General features: G+C 45.9%; 2 protein-coding genes across 4 annotated transcripts in view; both read left to right on the top strand.

Annotated features, from left to right (window-relative positions):
• The first annotated feature begins 21 nt into the window (after positions 1-21).
• Positions 22-7,405, top strand: MIIP (migration and invasion inhibitory protein). 3 transcript variants are annotated; one of them, XM_018079399.2, is made up of 11 exons: positions 22-51; positions 1,315-1,453; positions 1,558-1,745; positions 2,290-2,754; positions 3,380-3,482; positions 3,922-4,033; positions 4,229-4,293; positions 4,705-4,834; positions 5,208-5,304; positions 6,101-6,208; positions 6,482-7,405. In XM_018079399.2, exons 3-11 carry the CDS (start codon positions 1,575-1,577, stop codon positions 6,638-6,640), a joined length of 1,410 nt encoding a protein of 469 aa, XP_017934888.2. In that variant the 5' UTR covers positions 22-51; positions 1,315-1,453; positions 1,558-1,574; the 3' UTR covers positions 6,641-7,405. The 3 variants fall into 3 exon arrangements, with proteins under 3 accessions (XP_017934888.2, XP_017934889.2, XP_029818301.1); XM_029962441.1 differs by lacking the exon at positions 22-51 and having other exon boundaries at positions 1,237-1,453; positions 6,482-6,606; positions 6,840-7,405; XM_018079400.2 differs by lacking the exon at positions 22-51 and having other exon boundaries at positions 1,235-1,453; positions 3,383-3,482.
• Positions 7,406-14,596: 7,191 nt separating this feature from the next.
• The window catches only part of TNFRSF8 (TNF receptor superfamily member 8), a 15,469-nt gene continuing 5,695 nt past the window's right edge, over positions 14,597-24,370 (top strand). Inside the window, exons 1-8 of the mRNA XM_029962390.1 lie at positions 14,597-14,668; positions 19,774-19,864; positions 21,395-21,520; positions 22,187-22,342; positions 22,436-22,529; positions 22,970-23,247; positions 23,456-23,566; positions 24,080-24,127. Coding sequence (XP_029818250.1) covers positions 14,597-14,668; positions 19,774-19,864; positions 21,395-21,520; positions 22,187-22,342; positions 22,436-22,529; positions 22,970-23,247; positions 23,456-23,566; positions 24,080-24,127 — 976 coding nt within the window. The remainder of the gene's footprint in view (positions 14,669-19,773; positions 19,865-21,394; positions 21,521-22,186; positions 22,343-22,435; positions 22,530-22,969; positions 23,248-23,455; positions 23,567-24,079; positions 24,128-24,370) is intronic.

Here is a 24,370-nt window from a genome sequence, read left to right as displayed (position 1 = left end):
CGGGCAGCCCCCGGAGCCCCCCCGGGGGCCCGGAGCGGCGGGACGGCCCAGGTGGGACGGGGAAGGCCGGCGGGACGGGCGGCGGGAGGAGGGAGGGTTCGCCGCTGCCAGCCCGGCCTCTGGAGGAGGGAGGGGAATTTTGCAATGCCCGGGGCTCCCTCCCCTTCCCCGTGGGCGCGGGGGAGCCGAACCAGCGCCCCTGCCCCGGAACAGCCCCGGGCCACACAACTCCCGCGCAGGAAGCTCGTCCGCGGCTCCCGAGACAACGCCGCTGATCTTTAACTGCGGGGAGCGAAGCTCCTCCTCACGGAGGATTCAGGCTAGGGCAGGTTTTCATAAACTTGAGCTTCTTGTAGACTGTGCCAAGAGCGGACCTCATCTGGTAAAACCCTTCCAGAAAGTCCCTTGGCCGATGTTGTTTTCGGAGTGTTTGCTCTCTGGTGAGCGGTGGTGAGAGGGTGCTCATCAGAGCTGTCAGCTTTGTCCTGTGGAGGCTGCGAGAACCACTGGTTCTTGTCAAGTTTTCTCAAATTTAGTGCCTCAACAGCGATATTTCTATTTTCTGTCCCATACCGCACCTCTCACTTATTTCCTGTAGCAAGATATGTTGTAGTTTGTTAGCACTGCTCTCCACTCCTCCTGGTGCCCTTGCACCACATTTGATTCTCCGTGTCCAGTTGCCAAGGGAGCAAACTCAAAAACAAATCAGATGAGCTTTGGAGAAGAGTTTAGGGGTCTTTCCGAATGAAATGTCCTAGAAAACCATATAGTTTTATTGAGAACATAATTTATCAATCTGATCAAAAGCAACGTGGGAGTTTGGGTTTAGGGTTTGCTTCTGCTTTATTTAAAAATCCGCTTTTTGCAAATTTAGAGGAGCTTGTGATGTTGTGAAGATGTTCAACAGTGTGACAGCTTTCTAGACTCAAACTAGACTTTATTTGTTTATCTATTAACTCCTTTTCACTCCCTTGTGGGACTTAAGGTAATTAATTTATGGGATTGGAATTGCCCAAGACCTTGTCCTGAGTCATAATTGAGCCTTTTGGAGCCTTCCTGCCTGGGGGATATGGAGGACAGTTTTGACTCAGTATTTCTTTTGGATGTAGCAAATGCATTCATGTTGGTTATGAACTTATGAACATCCTGGGTTTATCAAAATACAAATTTCAATGTTCAAAAGAACATTAAAGCAGAATTGCATAAGAATATCCTAATTAACAGCCTCTGAACCAAATGTGTCTTGTTTAGCTTTTTGATGTGACTTTTTCATGTGTGCTGTTTCCTCTGTCAGAGTTTCTTGTCTCTGTTCAGTCAGCTCCCAGTCTCTGAGTGCAAAATACTTGATGGTCCATCCGAGGGGAGAGAAGCTTGAGGTGGTGCTGGTTCTTAGCATAAGGAGTTTGGCTGATTTCTCAGGAGAAGGGATCAACACTCCAACATTTCAACAGCTGTAAGTGGGTTTTAGGAAAAATCCCCTGAAGGTGGTTTCTCCTGTGTCTGCTTCTTCACTTAATTCTTCCATTTGTGTGGTTCCCCCTTCCTCTGGCTTTACAGGAAAAGGGTTGTCTAGGATGGACTTAGAGCTTCTGAAGAGGCTGCGTCAGGCCAACCAGGACCTTCTACAAAGGCTCACAACAAAGCAGGAGGAGATCAGGAAAAGAGTTCCCAGCAAGCCACTCCTTCCAGCATCTGTTCTTCGCCACAGAGCTGCTGAGGGATCTGTCCCCTGGCCCAGGAGAGGGGTATGTGTGGTGTCTGTGCTAGAAATTCTGGGAAGCAAATGGCCCTTGTGGGACAGCAGCTCTGCCTGTGGTGTGGGAAAGGAGTCATATGGACATGGAGGAGCTGGTAGAAACTGGAATGTGGAATAGGGAGTCTGCTAGAAAAGTAGCTGCCCTCTGGTTATTGTTTATCCTGTGGTCTCAGTCTGTTCTCCTTGCAAATAATTCAGTTCCTGCCTAAGACATGCAGGTTTCTTCATCTAAAAATAGGAATGAACATTGTGGAATGAAATCCTTTTGTTTCTTCTAAGCACAAGGGCTGAAAGTTTCGTGGTTCCTCAAAGTGGGAAAAGCTGCATTTAGCTGGAAGTGGATCTCTTTCTTCTCCAAATAAAAAGGTCTCACAAATCAACAGCAGGATTTTTCTTTTTATCCCTCAGGAATTTAAAGGGGTGAGCAGACTAGAACGAGAGGTTAATTTTTCACTTAGTGAGTGAAATGTCCTAATGAAAGGTATTTGTAATGTGACTGATGCCACGTGTTGTGAGGGTCTCTGTCCTTACAGAAGGAGAATCAGGTGGATGCTGACCCTGGAGTGGTGGTGTCTGTGGAACCCAGAGCACGGACAGCCAGAGCAGCCCTCAGTTCACCTCTGAAACACAGCAGCAGGGACAGAGAGGTACAGCAGCAACAAGCAAAGGCACAGGAAGCAGCAGGTTTGGATTCCAGCTATCCTGGGAAAGAGAAGAGTGTTACTCCAGTGTCTGCAATCATTCCATGTGGCAGAGAAGCCTCCAGAGTGGATGGGGATGGCCATGCTCGAGGAAGTCCAGAGAAGGAATCCTTCCTCCTGGGACTTGGAGAGAACAGAAAACAGTCTGCTCTGCTCCATGGTTTCCATGAGAAGAATCATCCAGACCCATCACTGAGCAGAGTGCAAAATGAAGAGCCCAGTGAGCAGCACGTGGTCAGCAGAGAGCCCACGATGCCTAAATCAGTCCTGGTGACATCCCAGTCCAAAGAGTTGAAGGTAAATGTCAAACCAGTGCTTTGCTTATTTTCCTGAGTCAACAGAAGGATGGGGAAGAAGGGCCAGGAGAACATGACTTGTCCCGTTCCCACTGTGTAAATGGGAAGCTGGGGCTGGAACTGTTCCTGGGTGTAGCAGCCAGGGGCTGTTGGCAGTTTGTTCAGGCCCTGCTTTCCTCAGCCAGTGAACTGAAGGCCAGAAAACTGTCACACTTGACTGTGAGACTGCCTGTGTTTGCATGTGTGATCCATGTGCTGAGGGAGAACAGCCAGGGGCACTGCTGCTGCTCCAGAGTTTGTTCCCCTGGATGTGAAGGGCAGGATCTGCCCCTGATCATCCTCCAGGGCAGCACAGGTTGCCTAATTTTTGGGGATGTGCATTGAGGGGCCTCAGTATTTTGTTTAAAGCTCTGAAAAATCCTGCCTTATACCTTGGCAAGTCCCCTCTTTCTGTTGTATTTATTGAGAAGGCAAAGGGCTAATCACTGGTGGAGGCACAGATAGAATCCAGCCTCAAACTAAGTCACAGCTGTCCCATTTGAGCAGTTGCCAGTTGTTTCCTCAGCTGTACCTCTGAATATCCTACTGAATGACTAAGAAGTCTTTATGAATTGTTTTCTTCCCAGAAGAAAGCTCATCATGTGACTTTTCAGCCTGAGCCTGAAGAAGATGCCACACCAGTGGGCAGCTGGTCTGCCCGTCCTTTCCTGGGCTATGACTGGATTGCAGGTGAATCCTAACCCTGAAGCAAAGCTCTCAGCAGGATGGGGTGGTATGAAGAGTTAAAACACAGTTTATGACCCCTTTAAGTTGAGGAGTGGTGGGACTGCTGTCCTCGAGTCCGTGCAGAAAGTCTCAGCAGAGGGGCTGCAGCTCTGTCAGAGGCTGTTTCCTGTCCAAACATGACCTGTGCTTCCCTGGAATGGTGAAGTGGCAGTGCTATGGGAATCCAGGCAGCAAATGACAAAGCCTTGTGGGGTCAGGGAGGATACCAAATAACTGGAATGAAATAAGGAAGCCAGACCACACAGTTAATCTGTGGTTTGACATCATGGCCTGGTCTTCTCATTACCATTATTTTGTTCTGACTGTTTTTTGTGAGGCTGGCTTTGGTGCTTTCCAAAATTTGATAAACCCGTGAACTTTCCTCTCTCCTTGGCCTTCTCAGGGCTCCTTGAAACAAAGTCTTCAGTAACAGAAAAATCTGAGCAATACTTTGCTGAGCTGCAGCAGTTCCGACAGGCCAACAGAGAAGCTTGTATTGATGAGCAGGACCTGGAGTAAGTGGGGATGGGGAAGGGCTGGAGCAGCAATGCAGTAATGAGAGCCGTGGTCTGATTGGAGTGGGACACTGTAAGGGTGGCTTTGAGGGCCTTTATTTACCTCCCAGGCATAAATGTGTGCTTGGAAAAGGCTGGGCTGCTCAGAGGACCCTCCCCTCTGTCCCCATCTGATCTCTCTGTGTGTTTCTTTAGGCCCAAGGCTCTGGATTGCACAGTTCCTGAACAAGAACCAGATTTGATAACCAGTTCCCATAAGTGTAAGATCACATTTCTTCCTACTCCCAATTTCTGTGAAAAAACAACTGTGCAGTCTTTGTCATCCTGAGACAGCAGCACATCATGCAAGACAAGGAAGAATGCTATTTTCAGCTACAGCTCTTCAACCAGATGCAACTTCCTACTCCAAAGGCACTTGAGTCTTCTCTCAATCACTGTCAGGGTTTCTCATAGTTGGCTAATGTTCTGGTTTTAGGTTGAGGTTGAAGTTTTGGTTTTGCTTTTTAGGAACTTACTTGGGAACAGGAAATGTAAAAGATATTTGAGGAAAGGCAGCTCCTCTTATAGAATGCAGGTGTGGCACTGTGGTAGAACACAGCTTTGTTGGCTGGTTTGAGGAACCTTCTGACAAACAAGGAATGTGAAGTTTGGTGGTTTGTTGTTCTGTGCAGGTTTTTACTGTTACCGGTTAAACCAGCGCCTGTTCCCTGTCCCTGTGGATCCAGAATCTGCCTGCCCTGTGTGTAAGATCCCACGTGCCCACCAGCCCCCAGGGACACTGGAAGAGCCAGCCCATGTCAGGTAAATGGGAGTTACTGCCTTGTAACATGCAGAACTCAAGGAAACAATAGGGAAGAAAAAGCTGATCAGGTGAAGGAGAAAACAGCATCACAACAGCTCTGTAGAAGGTTGCTGTTCTCAAGGCAGAGATACATGTTGCTTAAAAATTCCTCACTGATCTTTTCCATGAGCACAAACAGTTTTGAAGTCAATGAGAAATGCCTGTTTAAACCAAATTTGGTTCAGAATCTGAACGTGAAGTGTCTACTGCCCTGATCCAAAACCGTTTTGCTTGGTTCACTTTGGGATTAGACCCTTGGATTCTGAGTGGGGAAGGCAGATTTCCTCTGCCTTGTCAGAGGTGCAGGCACTTACTTCCCTTGTGTGGTTGCAGGGTCAGCATTCCCAGGAATACCCTTTTGCCTGCCCACAAGTACAAAGCCCATCGCAGGAGGAGCTTTGAGCCAGCAGACGATCTGGCCTTACCCTCGGTGAGTTGCTGGTCTTGCTGGTGGCACAGCCCAGGCTGGGCACTGCTTTAAGAGGGAAAGAAAATCTGTGACTCATTGCCCTGGCAGGGTTTCCACTAAAATTTCTGACCTGTGTCACTGAGGCAGCAAACCCATTGGTGTGTTCTGAGTTGGTGCCTTTGTGGAAGTGGCACAGAGTGGGTGACATATTTCCAGTGCTTTACACTGCATGAAGGAAAGTACCACGTGGAGCTGTGTCCTTCTGGGGCAGATTTGACTGGCTCAACGTGGTGATCCACACCTAAGAGTGCCTGTGTTTCCTTCCACAGGTGTCAGGGAGTCTGGAAGGAGAGCATCCATGAAGCATACACAGTGTAATCAGTAGTGGCAAGGGGTGCATTTCAAACTGTTACTGTAGAGCTGGTCCTGTATTCCAGCCAGTAACCAGTGCTAGGCAGTATTGCTGATCTGACCCTGGCCTAAAGATTTCCAGGGAAGAGGTGGGAGGAAACTTAGTTTTGAGGTTTAGGGAACTGGATGAGTCAGTTGAGACAGGTTCAGAGAGGTCGGGTGCTTGAGTTCACAGAGCAGGAGATCAGCTTAGAAGTAACCAGCCAGTGAAAGGTGGAAGAGGAGAGGGGCAGTTTTGCTTCATTAGAGATTTCATCATTTTTCTGTTAGTCATATAAGACTCCTCAAAAATTAATTAATTATTTTAACAATTGCTAAAACTTCCCTGTGCAGAAATTATTATTTAGAACTATGTTTAGGCCACAATAGATACAAAAGGGTAGAGCATTTCCATCTCTTTTCACAGCACTGCCTGGCTGGCTGGGAAAACATCATCCCCCCAAGCAACCCCAGGCTCAGCAGTTTGGATCTGAGAGCTTCCCTGGAAGAGAGGCCTTCTCCCCATCCTCACCTGGTAAGCACAGCCTCCAGAGTCCCTGGAGATGCTGGGAGTTGCACAGATGGAAATTGCTGTCCCACCTCTAAAGGGTTTGATGATTATCAAGGGCTGAGCAAACGAAAATGTATCACCACTGGGAAACATTTTCCTTCTTCTCAACCAGTGTGCACAGGGACAAAAAAGGGACAAAAAAACAAGGGGCAAAAAGCCTGTTCAGCTCACCAGAGTTCATCAAAGAGAAGTCACTGTGGCACTCTTTGATTAATACCCTCTTCATTTGGCTCCCAGGACTCGCTGCCCAGAGTGCCCAGAGGAGCTGAGGAGCCCCTGCCCCCCTTGGCACGTCCCAGGTCCAGCAGTGCCTCCCCTGGGAGGAGGCAGAGCAGGCGGGGACGCCGGAGAGCAGCTCCCGGGTCGGACCAGGCTGGTTTAACCTCAACTCTGTGAACCACAGACTTGATGCCCAGGGGAAGAGGTGGGCACAGCACGTGGGAACAACTCACAGACGAGGCCATTTGGATAAAAAGTTAATCTTGGCACAGATTTTGCCCGATGGGTTTCCGCGGTCGCGCGGTGACCGGCGCGTGTGTGTGCGAGTTTGTACAGTCCAGTGGGGGGGTTCACTTCTCTTTTTTGCCTCTTGCAGCTGCTCCTGAGAGCTGTCCCACCTGGGGCTGGCTAAAGGGATGTGCCCAGGATGAGTAGGGACAGCCATGGCAGTCCTGCCACCTCAACTGAGTCACCACCAGTGTAACTCAACTCTTGAGTGCCAGGGGAGGAACTGGCCTATGAAGGGCCTGGTTCAGTGGAGTGACACAAATATGGTGATTTCCAAACATTTGAAACATGACACTTAAGTTTCTAGTGCCCTAAACTTGAGTTCCTGAATAATTCAGTTAAAATTAAAAAAATCCTATTTATTTTCAGTGCAATGTGTGTAGCTACAGAGTAACTGTGAGTGTGAAAAAACATGTTAAAATGAGATTTTATTCATTAACAAGCTAGATAATGTTAAAGCCTTAAAATGTTTGCAAATTGTGCTTGCCTCTGCTTTTCCAAGTTCGTTGGGAGATAAACCAAAAAAACATTTTGGAGTTTTTAAATTGTACCAAAACAAAATACATTACATAGTACAATTAGTTTGAACTTCGTGGACTGATCTTACTTTCCTTGCCTAAAACCAATAAACCTGATGTTTTATTTTGCCTTGAATTTTCTGAAACAGAAATTCCTCCCTCAAATGTATTTCTGGGACTGACTTGAGAGAATGGTTTTGCAGAGAGAAATGGTTTATGCAGCTTCTTGGCATTCACTGTTATTTTTATATCAAATACATTATTTATTGAATCAAATGTATGAATAGACTTTTTTAAGCAGGCAGGAATATTGCAAGATGATGAAATTTTAATGTAAGACTTGGAATGGAAAATGAAAGGCTAAACTGACTAGTTTAGCTTTGAGTTGTGCATCTGTAGGGTGAAGTGAATGGAATTGGCAATGTGATTTCCATTATTGGAAATACTAATTTTAAAAGAAATTAATCAAGTGACTATAAAACACTAGCTGCCAAATTTTAAACTGAATAGGGAAAATTCAACATTTTTACTACATTGCCTAACCCAAAACACTAAACATTAACCTTAATTAACCTTTTATTAATTTATCCTGAAATAAATTAAAGCAGGTCTGCTCCACTTATCACAGAAAAGGAGCTGCTGTAGATTCAGTAAATGATGTGAATCTGTCTGGTGGATGCAGGTTGGAACCAGGTGAATTCAAAATAGTCTCTTGATAGCTGGGAATACATCAGTCTCTTACACTTGTGAAAGCATTGGAAGTGAGATTGTGGCTCTTTCTCCCCTAGCAACAGGTGAAAGGAGTCAGTGATGCTGCCCCTCCTCACTCAGGTTTGTCTCAGGGGCTTGGTTCTGGCCTCTGTGATCCTGCCCTTTTTTGCAAGCTGGAACAGACTGAAAATGCTCCTGTTTGTGGAACCTTTTCTTTTTCTTAATTCCTGTCCCCCCCACATCCCTCCATTGCACAGCCTCTGGAGCAGTGATGACTCCCAGGCCTGCACAAGCTGCCTTTCAGCCCCGTGCTGTGAGGAGCAGTTTGTGGAGGCAGGAATGGTTTATAGTGTAATAACAAGGTTTTGCACAGTGGCTTTGCCCTGTAGTGTGTGACACAATCCCAGGTAATGCACCCTTCCCTGCAGGAGGGTGACTGACATGTCACCTGGGGGTGCACTGTGAAGGAACTCATCTATTAACTGCTTGGAAAACTGCATTTCCTCCAGTGTTAAAGCAGCTTCAGCAGTTGGACAGTGATGGACTGGGATCAGCACTTCCAGGGAGAACAGAGGCTGGGGGTGGTGTGTTGGGGTTGTTTGGATTGTGGGTCAGAAAAATGGGAACGTTTTGAGATTGGGGGTGTCTGGAAAGGAGACGAAGCAGAATTGAGATGGGTGAGACCTTTGCTGATGTGGGGCTCAAAATGTGTAAAGGAAAAGTTCCCAGTAACGTCCCAGTATATCCAGGGCTGTCCTGAGGCACAAACTAATACAGATACTGGCCTTTGTTGTGCAGGCACAGGGCTCTGGGACAGCTTGTCCCTTGCTCCTGGAGGTAGGCTTGGCCTGGGTTTATGTTTTTTCCCATTCCTGGCACTTGGGAAGGTGCTGCTTTAACCTGGGCAGCTGTGTGTCCTGGTGAAGGCTGACTCAGTGTGTGTGTGTGCTCGTTTGTGTCAGCTCTCTTCTGCCTGATGCTTTGATGGTAAACTAGTGGTTTAGTTCCCCTTTCTGACTGTACTGCATGCCTATAACACTGATTCATGGGGTGGGAAATCCAGCTTTGCTTAATTAGGCAAATGAGACACAGTAAATGATGCATTAGTGATTGGTTTGAACAGAGATGTGTAGTTAAAACCCAGCTCCCATCTGCTTCTCAGAACCAATGTCAGACTGTCAGTGGTGTTTGTGTTTGCTCTCTCTGACTATTTTAAGATAATTTTGGTGATATCTCAGGATCAGGTGTTTCTTGCTGTCAGTCCATTGTAAGAATTAATATCAGGAGTGTTGAATGAGTGTAGTGCTGATTTCTGGCTTCTGTTTCGTTCTCAGCAGGCAGGGACTGTCTCCAGAACCCTCAGGTGAAACATCCGCGTGTGGCACGAACTCACTTTCTGAATCATTTGCAGACTTTGATTTTGGGGCCTTTCATCTCTTTGGAACTTTTGTTTTCAGAGCCCAGAAGAATTTATTTTCAGTGTGTGTCGAGTCTGAAAGCACAACAGAAGTTCTGCCCCTTCTCTTTGGAGTTAAAAGTCTCCATTTCACCAGTTTCCTGGGTAGTAGCAGACCAAACATAAGGACTTGGTTTTCTCCTTCAGCTGGTGTATTCCATTGGTTCTGCAGAGCAAACCTGCTGCTGGGAAGAGGAAAATAACACCCTAAATTGTCAGGGTTGAGATGCTCAGCTGTAGTCATTAAAAAAAAAAAAAGTTTCACACTTTGAAAAAAACGCATCCTGAAAATCTTCCCATTTGTTTCTTTCACAAAAATTATATGATATTATTTGATATTTCCCAGCTTTCTTTTGTTTGTGTCAGCAAAGGAAATCTCATCTTGCTTCTGTAAGCTTTAAACTCAGCTTTTAGATGAGGAAAACCAGAGTATCAAGAAAGGATTTGAGTTACCCAAAACATCTGTGACAGTACTGGGGACTCATGAGTCCCACTCCTGTGTTTTAACCCCCTTGCCAGTCTTCCCCAAACGTTTTTTATTTTCAAATTTGGATTTAAATGTAGAGAACTGAAACTGTTGGTGCTTTCCCAATTCCCTCGATCAAGAGCTTTGCCTGTGGAGAATGACCATGTGGAACTATCCCACCCCTCCAGGAGCTGCTGTCAGAATTACTGAAAGTACAGACATGATGTGATCTCCCATCTAAGGTCATTTCTCTCTCCCTCCCAGCCTGTGGGCATAGTAATTCTGTGATATGGTTTTGGTTTCCTTCATGGAAGCCAAGCCTTTCTTGAGAGAACTGAGTTCTCTGTCAGCTCTTCTCATTTTTCAGTCTGACTCAAAATGTACTTTAGTTTTGAAGCTACTACAGGCCAGAAAAAGTCATTTTATACACATTTATTTTGTTACATTAGTTATTTTATCACTTTATGTAAGGCAGTAGTATTAGTTGAGATAACAAAAACAGTTATAAGAACTTTGTTATCCACATAAAATTTATATACATGACATCTGCAGAAGAAATCTAATTGAAAATCAAGCCATGTTATCTGTATCATTAACATGATAACCTTTTTTTTTTCCTGATGGTAACTCTTGTTTTAAGCCATTGCTACATTTCAACAAGTGGACAACAAGAACTTCACACCACCTTCCTTGTTGAGGACAGGGGACAAACATGCCAATGTAAATTGCTGAATCAATACAGCTCTGCAGGTCATGTTCTCAAGAGCATCTGGAATGTATTTAACACAGTGCAGAGTGGCTGAAGTGCCAAAATTAAATGGATTGACAAAGACTTAACACTAAGAAGAAGAGAACTGTGTGTGCCAGCAAATAAGTATCAGTACCAGAGTGACAGAGTAGAGGGACACAATTTGGCCAGTCTGTGGCACACTTGGCATAACTGAGATTTTATTCCTTTTAACGAGTGTCATTTCAGTGCTGTGTCACTGCAGGCAGTTCAAACCCTGATGGCTCCCTCACCTCATGAAGTGTCTCAGTGAGATCACGTTGCACCAGTGCTGCCCTCCCTCCTGCCTGTCCTTTCTGGGCCATGGAGAGATTTCCAGAGAAGTTCAGTCCCTTGGCTTCCCTTGCAATGCCCTTGCAATGCCCAAAATCACTGGGCTCCTGTGTCACCACAGTGTCACTTTGCAGGATGCCCAGGGACAGAGCTCCCCCTTAATGCACAACGAGATTCTTGGGTTTCTTCCTTTCTTCGTTTTTTTTTTATTATTATTTTCCTTCTTTTAACCGTGAGATTCTCTGTGGTTTTTATTGCAGGAAATGCCTTCATTTCTCTTCTCTTGTTTAATTTATACCCCCGAAGTGCACGGCTTTTTTCCCAACAAGCACTGCCTTTGGTGCTCCTGGTGCTCCTGAAGCCCCTGGAGTTTCAGGGTCTGGGCTTGTTCCCCCTGGCTAAGGAGCAAGAATTTGGTGATTTTTTTCTCAGCATACTGCAATGCTCCAAATAGCAACACTGACAGACACTGAAATACAGATTTTAGACAAGGTGTTTTAATATGTGTCCTTTCAAACTCCATGGCCTCTTTTATCTGTTGGACAAGGGTTCAGAGATGACACTTCTCTCTGTGTGTTTTTCCTCTGATACAGCTGGACCCATATTAACTGAACACACATATTTAAACCCAGGAGAAACCATGCTAAAAGTACAACATGAGACCAAAATCAGCCACTTCAAAATTAGAAAATGGCATGAGTACTTTTGCTTGAGCACATGTGTTCCAGTGCTGCTTCTGGAGCATTCCATGGCTGCTCCCTTTGCTGGGCTCTCCCTGTTCAGTGGACAGGCAGTGCTGAAGGGATGCTTTGGGCACGTGGTGGAGACTTTTCCTCGTGGTTTGGTTGGGTCTCTGCATCCTCTTGCTCCAGGAATCAAGTGACATTTGAACAACTGCTGACTTACAGGACCTTCTCTGATCCCTCTCAGCTCCAAGCAGCTCACACTGACCAGATACCCTATGCAGAAAACACCTAAGCTTGGCATGAACCAAATAAGTTAAAATACAAACTGCCAAGGAACCTTATCTTGGGGCATTGCCACCTTTTAACACCCAAAGCAAAAAGGGATTCAGATATTAACAGGTGCGTGCAATCAAATTAACATTATAAATAACAATATCATGCTCATTAGGGGCTTCCCCTTTTCTCTGATAGATGTTGTCCCCTGATGGAAGACCAGAGAAATAGGGGTTGTTTGTTTGCTTCTGTTTGTTCTGCACTTTTGTTGTTCTCACATTAACACAGAGGACTATTTTCTAGGAAACGCAGCCGACGTGTGGAGAGCAGCAGCGTGGGCTTGTTGTAAACTGGAGGTGCTTCTTCCAGTTACTAACAGAGCTTCCTTTGGAAAGCCCCTTTTGTTGTATTTCAAATCAAAACACGCAAAGTCTGACATGAATGCATTCAGCTGGAAGTGCAGGCTGGGATGTTCCCGTGAAACAACCTCTTCATTGCTGTTCTTTTATTACAGACCTGAGACAGCACTGTGTGAGGTACCAGCCTTTCTGAAAAAACAGCAGCAACAATAAGCCCTTTCCACTTCCCATCCTTTTAAGTATCTGGTTCAATCAAGAATGAGCTTGAGAATAAGAAGTTCAAGGAAAAATGGCAGCTGGAAGCCTGGTTTCACTTTGGACATGTGAGTGGATTCTTTCTTCTGAGGAGGACTGATCTCCTCCTGCAGCCTCTCCCTCAGGGAGCTTGTCATGAGCACCTTGTCCCTTCATCCAAGTCATCTCCTTCTGTGAAACCTTGTAAATTTTAATGGCACCCCCTCCTCAGCCAAATTTGATTGAAGTTATCCAGTGGGTTCAAAAATTATTGACACCATTCGTTAAAAAGGAGCTGATATACATATATGTACATATACCAAATGCTCAGTGGGCTTGTTTCAGTCTTACTTTATCTGGAAAACGGGCCAGAAAACTCTCCCTGCTGCCAGTTCTGGGAAAGTCTTTCACACACAGTGTTTTTTGTACTCACATACTTACTTTTTGTATTAGATACTCTGACCTCAGCAGTGGAACTTAAACCTTCCAGGCTGTCTCTTGTGTTGGTGCCTGTCCTTTTGCTAGAAGAGCTTAGATAGGGGCTGAGCAGAGAAAAAATACTCAGAGAGGAGAGAAAAAAAGACAAGCAGAGCTCACCAATTGCCCTGATCATTATGTCATTTGAAACTGCATTTATAGATTGGGAGAATTGCTTAATGGCATATTATTACAGAAGATTAAGGTGTTTTCTAGCCCATTTATTTAATTGGGGAAAACAAGAACGTGATACTCTGACATTCAAATACTTAGTTGTCTCTAGGCCTTCAAGGCATATCTACCCCAACAGCTTTTATAGCTAAGAGAACTTAGAAACTGAGCATTACAGGGAAGGGAGGAGAGTGGAGTTACATGTCAAACACACTCCATGCAATGTGCTGAAAATGCCTGGGGTTTATACAGTGGCATTCTGGAGAAAGAAATCCAGGTAGTTAGTCAAAAAGACAAGAGTTACAGCTGTGAGTTACAGAAGATATTTACACAGGGTCCCTGTGGAATGCTCACCTTTGGTGCTCATCTGGGAGGCAGTGGGGTAGCTCTGGGTCTTTAGTAAAATAATCATTTGTCCAACTTTCAATCTTCCCTCATTTCTTTCGGTTTTCTTTTTGCTGATAAGGGTGAGAAGCAACAACAAAAAAATTAAAACCGAACCCAGAGGTGTGAGAATTCAAATTGTCATGATTTTCCTGTGTACCTCAGAGAGGTTTTCAAGGCACTCTGCTCTTTTTGAAGTGGCTAACCTTCACTTCTGACAAAACTCCTAGGGCAGATAAGAAGGCTTCATGACACATTCAATCAACTGAAATCTTTCCAGGCACCAGAGCACAAACCATCCAGAGTGACAAATGAAAATGAGCAAAATGGTGAGTAGCAAACCCGGGCATGATTGTCAGCAGGAGGAATTTATTTCCAGTGGGATTGGAGGAAAGGGAAGGATTCTCAAGAGGATGGTCCGTGACATGTTGGTGTTTAAGTGGCAACATGTGGCAATACGTAAAACCTAAACCTTGGTGGAGTCACCCTGGCTGGTTGTGAGTCTTCACCCACTTATGCAAACAGGAGCAGAACGACTGCACTGAAACAATGAGTGTCTCTTACTGGGAACTCTCCCGGGGCTTGGTCGCGGCTCTCGAAAAACTGGCGGCTGGATGGGGCAGGGCTTGGCCTCGTGCCTGGCCCAGGCTTTGGGTTGGTGAAGTGCTCTCTGAGGGCAGCCCAGATGAGTCAGGAGGCGCCGGCACAGCCAGCCCCGAGCCTCAGGGTGCAACCTGGGTGCTCACACCCGGCCCACAGACACCCGACAGCGCCGGGACCCGGCGCTGAGGCGGTTTGGTTTTGTTCTTTTTTTAGGTTTCTTCTGGGGGCAGCCCCCCCTCTCCCTCCTTCCTAAATTGTTTTCTCACCTCGCTTGAGTCTCAAAGCCTGTCCCTTGCTTGTCTTGAACAGCTGGAATGGCCCTGGGCTGAATGAACAGACGCGGAGCAAGGCTGGGCTGGAGCCTGGAAGGATCTCGGCTTCCAGAAGGAGCAACCTGGCTGTGCCACCTGCAATGCTGGGAGCCAGGGATATCTAACACCACCTCAGATGGCTGCCTGCAGCCTGGCACTGGCCCTGCAGCTCCTGCTGCTTCTCCAGGACATCCAGACATCCCTGCAGGTAAGGCAGGGAGGCACCAGGATCCTGCAGCCCCTCAGGACGAAGGAGCCTGGGGAGGGCTGGAGGCAGCCGGGGCTGCAGGGCTGGGGGTGGGAGAGTGGGTGTCCACAGACACAGGGGTTGTGCAACGTGGGGGGATAAAGGCATAAAGCAGAGCTGCCAGGAGATAAAGGCATAAAGCAGGGCAGCCAGAAGAGTTTGCCCTCCCTGGGAACTCTGCAGGCAGGAGCAGAGGCTTGCGAGCTGGGATCGTGCATCCCGTGTTGCATTGCTGGAGTTCCTGCAGCTCCAGGCACATCGCAGCTGCGGAAGGGAGGGAGGCGAGGGAGGGAGGGAGGGAAGGTTTGCTTGGGGTAGGGGGGCTTTTATTTCTGCCTGTGTGCTCTGTGAAAGGCACATTCCTTGCAGAGCTTCGTTCAGAGGCTGCTGCTCACTCTGCTGAGGCGAGTCAGGAAAGGCAAATTGAAAGGTGTAGAGGCAAAACCATAACAGACCTTCCTCTTTACAACCCCCCCCCCCCGACTCTGACTTCCTCATGAATCCACTATTCTTTCTGAATCAAAATCACTTAAAATAGACACGGCCCTGCAGCTGCACTCAGTGATGCTGTAGGTGCACACCAGCTCCCTGCTCAGATCGTATCAGCTCCTGTGGCTTTGCTGCCACCCCGATGCTGCCACTCACCCCCCTCCTCCCGTGGGTCCCCTGGCAACGAGCCCTCAGCACCTGGCATAAATCCAGGTAATTTCCCTGGCCAACACCGAGGCATGCACGTTAAAAAAAACAAAGGTCAGTCACAGAGACTCTCTGCACAGGTACAGTTAAGTAGGTGAGTAATTGCCCTCTGTGCTGGATCCTGAAATGGGGAAATATGAGCATATATTAACCTAACAGACCCGTCTGTCTGAATAATAGAACATCACTTGGGCTGCCAGGAGGTATTTTACAAGACATTGACTCCAATTAGATCTTTGAAAATAACCAAGTCCTGCATCCTCTTCATAGGCATTTGAAAAAGGTCCTCTTGGCTCTTTTGGTAAGAGTAGGAGTTTGCTCTTGCATCTGTAGTTGTAAATTCCCCTCCCACGTGGCAAGTTTGCTCTACTTTCCCCTCCTTATCTGTCCTGCCACTGTCTCCTTCCTGAAGTACAGAGGGATTGGAGTCTGTAGTCCTTGCTCACCTGGGGAGTACTTGGGAGGGCATTCAGATAAACTTGTCTGGCCTCCTGAATGCAAACTGCTTTAGGAGAAAGGCAACAGAAAAAAAAAGAAAAAGGATGATATTTTTGCTAGTTGATGTCACTTCTGGTGGTTTTTTTCACAAAATGAAAGGAGCTGTGAGAAAATCTGGGTTTTTTTGATAGTCATTGTCAACATGCAGACTCACTGCAAAATCATCAGCTGAGACAAGCAACTGGCTTTTACTGTCCTTCTGCATTGCCTCAATCACAGAAATACCTGCTTTTACTGATACTGGAGTACAGGTGATACTATTTAATGTGAGCTAGTAACAGCTTACTGGTCATATTTTTAAACCATGTTCCACCTTACTTAAGTCCACAGTTTGGGTTTTGTTTCTTTTTCTATTCAGTGAACTCTCATTTGTTGATAATGTCTTTATTATCAAACAGATGGAGCTTGACAACTTGAAGCCTTAGATTACCAGCTTCTTCAGTGCTGTCAGAATTTGGCTAGAAGCTTGACAGGCAGTTAACTGTTTTGCTGCAGTATTAGTCAGTTCTAGAATAGCCACTACTGGTAGAGATCTTTTTTTTACTGTAATGTGCTTTCTTCCTGACTTACAGCTCATTTGTAGCAAATTTCGTGCTCTGCCTCACCATCACTTTTTCTCTATGAGCTCAAAAGGCCATAAGTAAATGAGTCAAACCTTGCCCTGACTGAACTGCAGAGTAGCCCACTGAATTCAGCACCATCTTTACAACTGCCATTATTTAATTTGGAATAGCAAACACGTTTGTAGAACCAAGGAAAGTGAGAAGAGCTACAAAAAGCCTACCTTCTAAAACAAAGTCTCACAAGAAAGCACTGAAAAACCCAAATGCTTTGTATCTAATATGTCTGCTCTATTTAATTGGGCCTTGATCTGCAACACATTTAGAAAAGAAAAAAAATAGTTGGCCTGTTAGGTCACTGAAAGCACTAAACCAGGGGATCCCTGGGGATGCTGACACAGAGCAGTCCAAGCAGGATAGCAATTGTGGTCTTTCCTTTCACCACATGTATTCCAGCTCCTGCTAAGTCCCAAACCTTTATTTGAAGAGCATGCAGGAAAAATTAGTGAAATTCAGTCTCTGTCTCCCTCCAGTTGAACAGCACACTGAATCCAATTGAAGAATTCCTTGTACTAGAGCAAAACCAGATGTAAATTACTGATCTGACAGAGACTCATGACTTGTTCAAATCTGTTCAAAAGGTGTGGACAGATTAATTTTGTGGTGAGAAGCTCTCTGCTGCACTGGAGATTGTTTGCTGCTGCAGCTCCCCTTCCTCTCAGCTCACACATTTTTCTGTTCCCCTGCAGCTGGCACAAAGCAGCATCACCTCTGCATTGTGTCCTCCTGTCCAAGCCAGATCAAACCCACTCTGAGACGGGACACAGACGCAGAAATAAAGGCTCTGAGGTTTCTCATCACAGCTGACAGAGACCTGTCCCACCCAGGGCAGGAGTCAAACAGCTTCAGGATTTAGAGGGGAAAAGCTGACAAGAATGGGGACATGGTGACTGAGGCTGAGCATTGATATGTGTGTGATTTACCACTGAAAGGGTCCGTGCTAATTGCTCACGAAACACCCCTACTGAACAGGGGGCAACCTTAAAGCCATTTTGCAGGTGACTTGGATTAGAAGTGGTGGTGCCTTCAGAGGGTGGTTTGTCAGCCACAGAAATCCTGCCATGATTTGTTAAAGTGAATTCTTTTCACAGCTCAGTGAACAGTACAAGGCTGTGCTGGATGCTTGAGAGCAGCATTTGCTGGGGAGGTGTGGATGATGTGTATAATGTAGCTGTAGGGCAGAGCTGCCCTCCTGTGGAGAGGGGGGAAAGAAGGTTCAGTACTCTCTTTCTTAGGTATATTTTCATAAATTGTGTGGTATCCATATCTAGTTCTTGCAGTAATTTATCACTGCACTGGCATCAGGTCAAATTCATAATCATAACGTGCACTGCTGTATCCAGGAGCAGAATCTAACCCTGAACTCCTGATTTCCATATTTTGGAACAAGGTAACTTTTTAAAAAGCTGCCCTTCCCTCATACTTTTACACAGGCACTCTTCCTTTATTTAAACCCAGAAACACACAGATATACTGTAAGCTTGTGTGCTGCATAAATAATTCAAGAATTTTGTTCCCACCCTGGTTTAAAATTCAGCTGCATTTGCAGCCAGAGTTGGTTGCCCAGGAGGAGAAAATCATGTGTTTGTGGTGACTTCCCACAGGTCTTACAGAGAATCCAATCCAGACTGATTAGCTACAGCCAGGATGCTGTAGCTTCTTAAATTTTCTTTCTAAACCCAGTGAATTCACTTCATATCACTGTGGTGGCTCAGGAATGACCCCTGGTGTGGTGGCTGGTGGTTTGGTGTCGCTCACTCCGGGCTCAGTGGCTGCCTGGCCAGGCTGGAGCTGCACACAGAAGGGAGGAGATCCCACTTCCCTTTCCTGCAGTCTGGGGCTTCCTCTTCAGAACAGGAAAACACGGGGGGCACGTGTGGAAGTGAGATCTGAGTCAGGCTGAGCAGGCAGAGCCTTCTGCTCTTCCTCTGCAGTCAGACAGGAAAAATACTTGTAGGGAGGTTCTGGCCCAGGGGTGATGCAGAGATGTGTCACATTCTCACTTCTGTTACTGGTGGAGATCAATGAAATTTAATGGTTTCAATGTGATTCTATTTCTTACCCTCCTATTCATTTCCTCCTTGACTGAAAGTTCTGTTTTCTGATGGAAGTTAAATAATTTCTGTGTGTTAAACAGACTAGGCTGTGAAGTGAGTTAGGTAGTGAGATTCTGCACAGTGTACAAAGGCAGCAGGTTTTATTTCAAAGCCTAGTGGGGAATTCATCAGCAGAAAGTGAGATGGAGAGTTTCTGAAATATTTAACTGCTCTACCAGTATCGTGCTGGAAAATCTCAGGGGAATCTGCTGATTGATTCTTCACAGAAAAATCGCTGTTTATGCCTTCTAGCAAAAAGTGAAAATGAAATTCAGATAATAACAGTTTTAGGGGATTATTAAGGGAGATGCCAAATTCAAAAATCAGATTTTCTCATCAGAACACTTGTGGCACCGTAATTTCCCAGAGCATGTGGTGGCCCAGCCATACAAAAACAAAGTCTTGTTATAATGTTTCTTGTTCCAATTCGTAGCCCAGTCTCGTTTTCTAAGCCAATATTAGAACTATTGTGTGGTGGGTTTTTTTTAACTAAACCAGTATCGGTTATGTAGTAACGAAAGGTTATTTCTGAAAACCTTCACTCACAACAGAAGTGGGATGAGTTATCTGAATAAGAGCTTCAGTGTGAGAACATTTGCAGCATTCTTTCCAAGGCAAAGCCCTCTTGTGTTCTCAGTGCAGGATTTGCCCCTAAATGATAAATAAAACAGTTAATTGGTTTATAATAAACACATCCTTAGGTTGATAAATTCAAGCATTATGACTGCATGAATAAGAGAAAAACCTCTTTGCTGCCAAGAGTTACCTCTGTGCATTGCAGCCCATCTGCCTGGGTTCAGATGATGCTGAATATGGCACCACCTTTTACTCCACTGCACACAGAGCTGGAAATCTGTTGCAGAGGTTAGGGATTGTTTTTCTTTTCCCTAAAAAATTCCTTATCTCAAATGAACATGGGACCATTTCAGGACAATGATTTTTATCCTTTTTTTTTTTTTTTTTGCTAACTGCTGCAAGATTTATAAAGGAGATGCAGACATTAATTTAGTTGCTTTGGGGATACTTGAAGTTTCAAAAAGCTGAGGGCTTTTCCTTACCATCTGCAGCTGTCATCTCTTGGGACAGGTATTGGGATCTGCCCTAGTACAGAATTAGTTGTTTTCTGATTGTGTCTTTTGCCTGTCTCACTTTCTAGACATCATTAACCCCATCTCATTCCTGTGACACACGTGGGAATTGGTTCTATGATGAAACTTCACAAAGCTGCTGTTACCAGTGTCCCTCAGGTCAGTATGTTTATAAAATAATCAAATTTACATGGAGTCTTTCTGGGAGAGACAGTAGGAACTCTGTGTATCTGCAGAATTGCGTTTTGTCCCTGAAAAAAAAGAGCAATTTCATGAATCACTGTCTAATTGAATCTAGATGTGAATCTGTTCTCCACTGCCCTGCTCCTGTGCATGCAAACAGTGACCAAATTGCAAACTAGAGAACTTGGCAGACTTTTAATGTGCTTTTTATCACTTCACTGGACACTGAAGCAGCCAGAAACAGGCAGAATTCATTTCAGCTTCCCTTAGGGTGTGAAATAGCACAGTGAAATTAGACTCAGTGAGTTTCTGCTCACAGACAAAAAGTACAAAATGAAGACATGGAAAATCTGATTATTATTCTCACAGTCACAACAGTTTAGAAAGTGTCTCACGTGAGTGTCCCCTGTCTGGGGACACTGAGAGCTTTGCTAGAAGCTGGTTGTGACTCAAAGGCACATGAGGTCAGAGCAGGAAACACCTTGGTGAGACAAGAGCTCTGGAAATGTCTGAAACTGCCTCTATTGGCCAAAAAACCCCTCGGTGGGTGGGGCATTTTGTGGTGCTTCACCACCATCAGTATCTTCTCTCAGAAATCTGTTCTTTTTCTTTTGTTTTTCTTAAAGGAAATTTCTGACATTTATTTGAGCTCTGATAATACAGAGGGGGTTAGTGTTTGATTGCCAGCATTTTTGTGCAGTTCCATCAGGATTCCCACTGGGACATCCTGTACTGCTGGCCACACCTTCCTTCAGAAGTTGTACAGGTAAACAAGAGCAAGGGATGGAGAAAATAAGAAAAGAGGGAGCTTGTGACTCAGAGACAGTCCCAAGGAAAGCTCTTTTCTCCTCCAAAACCATTCTTTGCCAAAGGTCCTGTCATGACAGATGTCACAGTGAGAAGCAGAGATCTGATTTACATCAATAAGCCACCAGTATCCATCATTTCACCTCTGCTGATTCTTGTCACTCATTCCTTGGCTACATCCTCATGTCAGTCCTGGACATCTCCTCACATCCTGTCCACAATAAAAGTTATAAGAATCCTTTTTCATTTTAATCCTCCACTACTCCTCCAAGCAATAACCTGTTCATGTCTGCTACAAACTCAGCTGCTCACTGCAAAGGAAGAGCAGCTTTTCTAAAAGTCCTTTTAATTGAAGGAAAGAGGAAACCATGAAAACCAATCTCCTGGGAACTCAGGAATGGCAGGACAATTGCCCTCACTGCAGACTTGGTGGTCTTTTCTGTCAGCAAATGAGTTGCCACGTGCCCATTCTGCAGCAGCCCATTCCAACTGGGATAATGTCCCACCCCAGGACAGTTGTGAGCCCTTCATGCTCAAATGGGAAGGGCAAAAACATGCTAGAGAAACCAAATGACTGTGGTAGGGTGGCTAACAGGTAAAGGAGCACACAAGACACTTCAGGGTGGTTGTCTCCCATTATTCTGAACAGGTGTCCTGCATATTTTGATTTGTTGATTTATTTTTTTTTTTTCCCTCCAGGCTCTGTTAAAAAGAAAGCTTGTCCTGAGAACCCAACTGCAGACTGCATGAGGTGTGGGCCTGGGCAATTTGTGAACACACGAGTCTCGAAGCTACGATGTGATGCCTGTGTCTTATGCAAAAGAGGTTTGCTTTCCCCAACACATACCTCACAATTATATTCCCTCTATGTATTTTATTTGCACTTTGTTCGTATTTTATTCATTTAGAATTTCCAGCAGCAGAATTATCCATCCTTGGTTACTGATTTAGAGAGCAGAATGATACCTTGGCACATTGTCAGTGTGGCTTCCTGTGTGACCTGGGGACTACCTAAAAACTCTTCTCCAGTGCTATCCAATCTGGATTCTACTCTCTGTCTTATATCACAAGCCACTGTCTAAAGGCTTTTCCAATTATTCATGACTTAAGTTGCCATCATGTGGCTTTAAACTGACAGAGAGTAGGCTTAGATTAGATAATGGGAAGGAATTCTTCCCTGTGAGGGTGGGGAGGCCCTGGCACAGTTGCCCAGAGAAGCTGTGGCTGCCCCTGGATCCCTGGAAGTGTCCAAGGCCAGGTTGGATGGGGCTTGGAGCAGCCTGGTGGAGTGGAAGGTGGATGGGATGGCAGGGGGCTGGAACGAGGTGAGCTTTAAGGTCCCTTCAACCCAAACCATTCCGGGATCACGAGGAGTGCCAGCACCTTGTTCTGCCTCCTCAGCCTTTGAACTGGTGTCATTCAGCTTTGGCCCCCTTTTACATCTCCCTTGCAGGGTGATCCTTTGTCACTGCCTCTATTTCTTGCCCCCAGAACTCGACCTTGTGGAGAAGGAGCCCTGTTCCTTCAACTCCAGCAGTGTCTGCGAGTGCAGGCCGGGCCTGTTCTGCCAAACCTCCGGCCCATACACCTGTGCCAGGTGCCAGCCCCACACCACCTGCCAGCCTGGCTTCGGGGTCCGGGTCAGAGGTAGGAATTCCACTTCACCTTTCCTGCTCTTGGCCGTGGGCCTTGACCTGGTGCCTTTTGGTTGGTCAGTCCCCAGTCATTGTTTTTATTCAGGCACCTCAACACGGGATGTCACTTGTGAAGAGTGCCCTGCTGGGACCTTCTCTGACCAAAGCTCCAGCACTGACAGCTGCAAGCCCCACACAGAGTAAGTCCCTGGTTCTTTAACGTGACTGATTGATTAACTGAAATTAATAAAGGATGAAATGGGACACGCCAGTTCTGGTGCAAAGTATACAAACTTATCTTAGAGGCACTGGAATAGCTTTGGGGCCAGGAGCAGAGGTTAGAAAGCCTCTCTCTGTAGCTGTTGCACAGCCCCTGGAGTAAAGGGAGGGAAGGAAGGAATCCCTCTTGCCTTGTTTTTAGTTTACAGTGGAATTCTACCCCTGTGTGAGTGTCAGGTTTGCATCCAGGTCAAGAATTAATGCCACGGGGGTGAGAAGAAGGTTAATGGCTTTGACACTGAAAGCAATAATTGAAGGTAGTACAAAAATTACCAAAGGGATGTTTGTCACATGGAAAATGCTCCTCTCTTGTACCATGGCAGTTTCTGTAGCACTGACACCAGTTCTCTTTCCTTCCCAGCTGTGCCAAGTTAAACAAAGTGGCACTAAGCCAAGGAAATGCCACACATGATCAGGTTTGCCTGGACCAATTGCCCACCTATCTCACCCAAAGCCCTTTGTCCACGAGATTCAGCAATGAAACAAATCACTCTGACCCAAGGAGCCCTGAGGAGAGCCTGGTGACCATTGCTGGTGGTGACCTTCTAAGTGCCACGACAACTGAAAACCCCAGTTCAGCTCCTGAGGAGAAAGATCTGACTTTTCCCACCTCAGCCAAGGGGGAGATGACAATGGGAGGTAACAAAGCAGTTACTCTGTTTTATTAAAACTCATGTTTTATTGGGAGATATCTTTGGTAAACACACTTTTTATGTGGGAGCTTCCTGCAAATCCCTTACGACTTGTGAAACGATGTCCATGGGTCTGTGTCCACATACATGGATCTACTCAGAGCTCCTCCTCTGCCCTTCCTTAACCTCTCCTGTGCTCCCTTTCTGTGCTGCAGGTGTAGTGCTTTGGGCAGTGGTTCTCTGTGTGATAGTGCTCCTCGGGGCCATGCTGTTTTTTTGGAAATGGAAGGTTTGCAAGAAGCGGATCCTCGTCCTCAAAGGAAAGCGTGAGTTTTTTTAAAGCTCCAATACCTGGGATGCTGTTTGAGCTCCCAGTATAAGCCAAAGGGGAACTCAAATATCCCAGAATTTTATGGAGGTCCCTGGGGAAGAGGATGTTCACTACAGCCTGGTGAAGGCAGGCCAGATAAGGGTTTTAGGCAAGAGGAATACGAAATATTGAAGCAGCTGTGAGTTTATGGAGGGCAGGGAAAGGGTAACCAGCAGTTTCTTCTCTCAGCACAGATTAAATGATACCTGAAGTGTTGTGTGAGTATTTGTTGGTTCTGGGAATGGGGATGGGCTTTGAGCATGAGAGGAAGAGTGATTTTTACTGACACTGACTCTCTGTAGCTTCACCTGTCAACTGTGTGGGGTGTGCCTGTGGAACCACATTCCCTCTTTATAGAAAGCAGGATGTGCACGTTGTAGGTTGGTTGTAGATCTGTGGGTGTGGCAGAGCTGTTAGAGCCTGCAGGCTCCACGGGGAGTTTGACTAAATGGAAGGTTTCTTTTCTCAGCCCATCTGCATTCTGTCATCGCACACAAATACGGCCTCAAATCGCCAGGTGAGTGACTGATGGACCAGCACTCTGAAGAATAAGTGGAGAGTTTTAATATGGAGCTTTATTTTATAGAATTTTAACTTAAAAAGTGGGAGTTTTTCATGTCACACCTCTGTCTCTGCTGCCATGCACAAGGCCAGCGCTGTCCGGATGTCACCAGGTGCCACCAGATGGCACTTTGTTCTCACAGTATATGAAGGGTTGGGTGATGTGTCAGTGCAGGAAAGCAGTCAATTAATTTCTGGA

Source organism: Manacus vitellinus, unplaced genomic scaffold, assembly GCF_001715985.3.
Source record: "Manacus vitellinus isolate BGI_N305 unplaced genomic scaffold, ASM171598v3 scaffold_46_pilon, whole genome shotgun sequence".
Classification (NCBI taxonomy): Eukaryota; Metazoa; Chordata; class Aves; order Passeriformes; family Pipridae; genus Manacus; species Manacus vitellinus.
Note: the sequence above shows the minus strand (reverse complement) of the source record. Positions and strands in the feature narration are given on the sequence as shown.

Bases quoted from the DNA above. Each gene is read 5' to 3' on its own strand.
- MIIP (XM_018079399.2), top strand. From the start codon at position 1,575: ATGGACTTAGAGCTTCTGAAGAGGCTGCGTCAGGCCAACCAGGACCTT. The intron at 5,305-6,100 runs GTGAGTTGCTGG...CTCTTTTCACAG, and splicing joins ACGATCTGGCCTTACCCTCG to CACTGCCTGGCTGGCTGGGA. The intron at 6,209-6,481 runs GTAAGCACAGCC...TTTGGCTCCCAG, and splicing joins CTTCTCCCCATCCTCACCTG to GACTCGCTGCCCAGAGTGCC.